This window comes from Cryptotermes secundus, unplaced genomic scaffold, assembly GCF_002891405.2.
Source record: "Cryptotermes secundus unplaced genomic scaffold, Csec_1.0 scaffold1300, whole genome shotgun sequence".
Classification (NCBI taxonomy): domain Eukaryota; kingdom Metazoa; phylum Arthropoda; class Insecta; order Blattodea; family Kalotermitidae; genus Cryptotermes; species Cryptotermes secundus.
The window spans coordinates 10,262-16,148 of NW_019741311.1; the positions used below are offsets into that span (position 1 = coordinate 10,262).

Below are 5,887 nucleotides of genomic sequence, written 5' to 3' on the forward strand. Positions count from 1 at the left end.
TATTTATACTTGGCAAAGAGTACAAGGTATGAAGCTCCTCATTACTCAGATAAGATCTAAAGGTTTATAACGGTGGTAAATTAATAGAAATATTTTCTTTCTGGAGATTATCCTCATTACACAGCTTCTCCAGCCTCCTGTCCCTTCATCTCTCCTCAGCACCCTTTTCTCAAATATCCTCAGTATATAATTGGGAAACATAAACTTCAGTAAAAATGTAAAATTAATAGTAACTTTATTTTGTTATGTTCTAGAGTAATCCTCACGATGGTTACACAAAATTGAGAGCAAATCAAAAGAATAAACGTTTACGGTCTGAGAGTTCCGATTACTCAGGTTCCACAGATTGCAAACCTGAATTGGGGCCTTTGCCAAGGCCCGCATCCAGAGGAGAGCGCATATCACTTCAAAGTATGTAGATTTCAGTCTCTTGTTTTTATGCGTCGGTTTTAAAATCGTGATGCCAGAATGCCACAGAACATGCTAGTCACCAGTCAGTCCCAACATTCTGCTTGCAGCATGCATGCTCAGAACATAAATTTGGAATGGTTCAGATAGTTTTGATATCGATTCATAGAATTAATTGTATAATCTGCCACTCCAGTTATTTTCATATTTCTGATCGCTTCTAAGGTTATCTTAGGCCAGCGCAGTCAGTATAGTGACTGGCTACATGACAGGTGACTGGAGTTCATTTCTTAACAGAGGTAAGAATCTGATTCATCACTATGTCCAGAATAGTGCTGGGACCCACGTGGCCTCTTATCAGATAGATACTGTGTACTTTTTCTCTGGGAATCAGGAGCCTAGAGTGTGCAGCTGACCCCTCACCTACACTTTAGGCTGGTCAGAATGCGTGGAACTGTACCTCAACTTCCCATACATCTTCATTGGGTGATGCTTAATTAGGTACAGGGAAAACCCCACCTTTACCTCCAAGGCCCTGAAGGCAAATGACCACCATTATTCATCAGCATTAATTGTATCTCACATTCCGCAGACCCATGCTGAAAGCATCATTGCTGCTTTATGAAGTTCTCTGTTTCTTGCAAAGGAGTAAGATTGCAGCTTCGTATTCACATGATGGGCAATATTCTCTAAGTAAACGTTAATGCAAAGAGGGCATACATCACTTGATATTTGAAATCGAAATATATCCCTTTCTCATGTTATGACATTCCTCATGCTCCAGGATCTACTACAAAATGAAAAACGATACCACACTGAAGGGTTAACCTTTAGCGTTGAAAGTGCACTGATGTGTGTGTGGTCATCATGGCCAAAATACCCTGATTTGTGCAATCGGGCATTTAAATGTCACTAGTGGAAGCAAGCACACACTCTGCTACTAGAAGCATATGCACTGTCCTAAATATTTTTTTTGTTATCTGCTCGACATATATACAGGCTTCAACCCCCATGTCATGTAACTGAATCTCACCTTTGTGTAATACTCCTTGAAGCACCTGAGAAAGCACAGTCCCACATCACATGTCTCGCATTTCAACTGCCTTTCAATTTCATCATCTTCAAAACAACGTTTCATTGCTATTGTATGATAAAATGAAACTACAAAATTCAAATTCACTGTGGACTCAAAAGAAAACCGAATGCAATCTGTATCTGTAAGTTAAAAGGGTATAATTAGGAGTTCAGTTATCTAAAACTGAGACAATTTCATTGGTCTGAATCACATTTTTGAAGTTCTGAGAAGTCCTGCCATACAGTTTCTTTAATTTAATAGCGATAACAGCATTCCAGATGTTACTGTTTTACAGTGAGAACATCAAAAACAAACTGAAGGAAAATAACTGTATTTATTGCTGGAATGACAGACAACATAGCCAGGCAGCAAATGTACTCATGGTTGGTAGTGAAATGGTTGACACATCGTAGGGAAGCATAATTTATTAAAATATCACAAACGTTTATACAATTTTTAATTTAATGATAAATGTCTTTCCTCAGATTTCACCTTAAGAAGTGTGGGTACAGCATGTAAATATCGATGTATTTCAGCTCTTCTGTATCCAGGGACAGGAATGGGTACAGGAGAAGGGCCTGGTGGGGGGCTGGAATCCAGTACATCCCCTGAACAATCTCCTGTCCCTGACAGAAGAAATGCGGCACGCCGGCACCGGCACAACGTCAGGTAAAAAGTAAGCTGGACTCCATCTTCCTAGTGAAGCAATAAACTCCAAAGTCAAGTACATAATATACACTAGGAATTTGTCAGAGCCAATTTCTAATTTTAGCATATTGTATTTGGTTCTAAGAATACGTATATGCATTCCTGCAGACAGTAGCTGACTGAGGGAAAGTGCTACAGCTCTTCATATTTATACACAGATATGAAACAAAGTCAAGAATTTTGCTTTGAATTATGCATTCCAACACAATTCATGAATGGATTTTGAATGCATTTTTTTTTTTAAAATTAGTATGGAAATAGGCTATAAGCATGCCTTAGTTCATATGGGGTGTTCCAACTGTTATATGTTACAAACATGTTGATGGTTTGAAATTTTGAGATTATGTCTCATGACTTCGATGTAGTGGAAATCTCTATAAGATGAAATTATGCACCAGTAATTTGTTTATTCATTTATTTGTAGTACGCGATACCTTTATATGTATGTGAAAGAAGGTGTCATAAGTTGTTCCAGTTGCTTGAAGGCTTTCTTGGTGTCGAATTTGAATGCAAAATGTAGAATGCAAGATTACTGGTTGGAAGACATATTTTGTGAGATTACTTTCTTCAAAGATATTTTTGTGGACTAAATTCTTTTAGATATTCGGGAACAACATTTGAGGCCATCAGCTCCACAGCTTCAGGGTATCACACCTTGTATGTGCAAAATCAAACATGGCTGAATGCACTGATGGAAACTTTGCGCAGTTTATCAGCCAAGCAGATACGTCGATTGCTGAAGATGGAAATATAGCAATCCAGCTAAATGAATCTTATATATGTATGTACTACACACAAGTGGAACAATATAGGCTGAGAGAAAGGGCCTCCCAGCACAGGCAAGAGACTCAAATTAGTGTCCATTATTTATCTTCCATCGAAATTGCAACACTTTTACGTTCTACACTTCAACACTACATGTTTTGGCCCCAAACGGCCATCTTCAGGTGTCTTTATATTACAGATATTTTACTAAAACTGTGTTAAAAACTGCTACACTGTTTTAATTCATGTTAAAATCACACGCGGTAGTCTTCTCTTTAAGTAAAACGAGATAAAATCCTTCAAAATTTCTGTTGCATATTATTTGAACAATTGCAATGGGATGCTGAAATACAAAATCAAGAAACTCAAACTGAAATAGAGTGAACTCCTTCCCTTCAGAAACAATGAAAAAGACTCACCCTTTCTTCATCCATTGGTGTGATACAAGTCTGGTTTGACATCCAGTGATATCCCAACCATAGATGTAAAGTACATCAACAAAGAGTGAAAAAGGCGCCATACAAGAAGCGATTAAACTTATTTTTTGGAACTGCACACACAGCTGGGGTACGCGGCCAGCCATCATCCAGAAATAAAGAAAGATCGAATAGTAAGTTGTTTCATTCCATCATGAAAAGTGAAAGAAAAATTATGGAGGATTGAGCAATATGCATCAATCAAAAGATCAGGGGAGAATGACGGGAAACTGTGCACTTCTATGAAATATATTCCTATTCAGGACTGCATCCAGATGAATGTTTCAAAAAGCACAACATCTGGAAAATGTGAAAATGAATACTAAATAAGTTGTAATTGCACTATTATAAATATGTATATAAGTAAATTGTCCATGAATCCATAACTACTCTATTTCGAGCATGCTTTGTGGACTTCAGCATTTCTTGATGAAAGAAATCCCAGAATTTTCACTGCCTCAAACTGAACGCAGTTCATCCAGCAAGATGAGAGCCTCCTTACAGACGGTAATTCCTTGACTCTAAACAGAACATTGAATATGTAAGTAACATGTTACCCCAAGTCTCCCATTTCACGGCTATTCCGAAGCCTGTGTGAAGATTACCACAATTAGCCTAAATGCATGAAAAGTAACATTTGTTGGTTGGCCAACATTAAATAATAATAAAAAAAATAATAATAAGTGCAAAAGGTTAAACAAATGCCAGCAGAATTTACCCCTGGATTGCCCTTTCTTAAATCTGTCCTGTTAAAAATACCTAGCTCATGGCTGTCCAAATTACTGAAGGAGGAACAACTAACAATGTTTCACATATAATTCTGATATTTTCTTTATTCACAGATTTGTAAACAAGCAAATATGTAACACTACCAAGGAAGAAAAATAAAATAGAATGTTTGTTGCACAGAACTGAATTTTCACGTGAAAAGGGCTTTCAAATTTTGAATGTGAAAAGTTCATCATGAAACTGAAATTTATTTCACAATGTCAAAATAATTCATAAACATCAAGAAAAGTATCTTGTTTTTATTCGGGCCTGCCCATTCAGAAGATATCATATTGTGATCTATACACAAGGAGTGTGGCACAAGATTTTGATTGTGTGCATGCCTAAACCTTGTCTCCTAAGCAACTAATCTGACGTCTAACATTCTAATTTGGGCATCCTCTCCTGTTGTTCACACTAAGTGCAAGTTGGCCTTCTCATTTCAGTAATGAATGCATAAAATAAATGTTTAACCTTTAATGTCAACAAAGTACAAATAATATCTGCAGTGCCCAAAATATCTCTCTTGATGCACGAGGAATAATGCAGGCTTAAATGATATGTTTGCAGGTGGCAAGACACCAACATCCCTCTTACTACATGTCTTGATCCCCCGACCGGTTTCTCAGATGGACACGAGTTAAGTGAAGCTGAATGTGACATGGACACACTATGTCGACTGAAGAGGTCATTCAAAGCTTGTGAAAATAGTCACCACTCTTGCAGGGAACAAGAGTATTCACATAAGAATTTCATAATAGCTGTGTGACGACAAAAATTTCAGTACTTGGTTCTTGCAAGTATATGAAGCAAAGTTGAATTTTTTGAAGGTTTGCAAAGTGCCATATCCTCAAAATCTTACCAGCCATATTTGCAGCAGATTAACCTGCCCATCTTCTGAGGTGGTAATTCTATAATTTTAACAAGTGCTTGTATGAACCATATGGATGTGAATTTCTTGACATGCAAAGGGAAAATGAAGTATGTTTCATTATTCTTGAATTTGCACATGGAATAATATTTAATGAACATTTTTTAAATGATAAAATGAAAACCAGTTTCATCTGGTTCCAGCTATTTCCAAATGTAATTGAAGTGGATTTTGGCAGTCCAAATTTGAGAGTTCAGCAGTAATCAAATGTCGATTATAGGACAAAACTAATGATGGAATGCAGTTTCATATAAAATGGATGATGTACATATCAGTGAAACGAAATAACCAGTTTTGATATAAAACCTGTTACTGGCAACATATCTAATTAAAATGATGCATGTACTGGGAATTTTCCGTCTTTGTATGTTGGTCAAAGGAATGCAGATTAAGTATTGTAACGGATTTGCTCAAAGTGTTTCTAGATGACAGCTCAATAAACACATTCCAATGTGCAACAGTGGAAAATGTGTCTCAGTGGATGAATGTTATAGCTCATTGCTAGGCAACAGTCAGTGTGGCAATGAACTCACTGGCTAGGAATCGTGTGACTTATATTTTCTGTGTCATCTGTGTGGAGCCTATATGATGAAGACCTCTTGTAGCTTAGATCAGTGCAGATTGCAGAGCACAGTGCAGTGCGGTGTAGTTAAGATTCCAGAAGAATTTCTTAGTTGAGTTCTAAGGTTCCGTGGTGACTGAACAAGAAATGGCAAGCAGACTTCATAGTGATTTGAAGTGCTAGTTTGTGTGTTG

General features: G+C 37.1%; 1 protein-coding gene across 1 annotated transcript in view; it reads left to right on the forward strand.

Moving 5' to 3' along the window:
- LOC111872730 overlaps window positions 1-5,426 on the forward strand; it is a 6,797-nt gene extending 1,371 nt beyond the window's left edge. Inside the window, exons 2-4 of the mRNA XM_023866887.2 lie at window positions 255-411; window positions 2,020-2,152; window positions 4,771-5,426. Coding sequence (XP_023722655.1) covers window positions 255-411; window positions 2,020-2,152; window positions 4,771-4,969 — 489 coding nt within the window. The 3' untranslated portion in view covers window positions 4,970-5,426. The remainder of the gene's footprint in view (window positions 1-254; window positions 412-2,019; window positions 2,153-4,770) is intronic.
- Window positions 5,427-5,887: the final 461 nt, after the last annotated feature.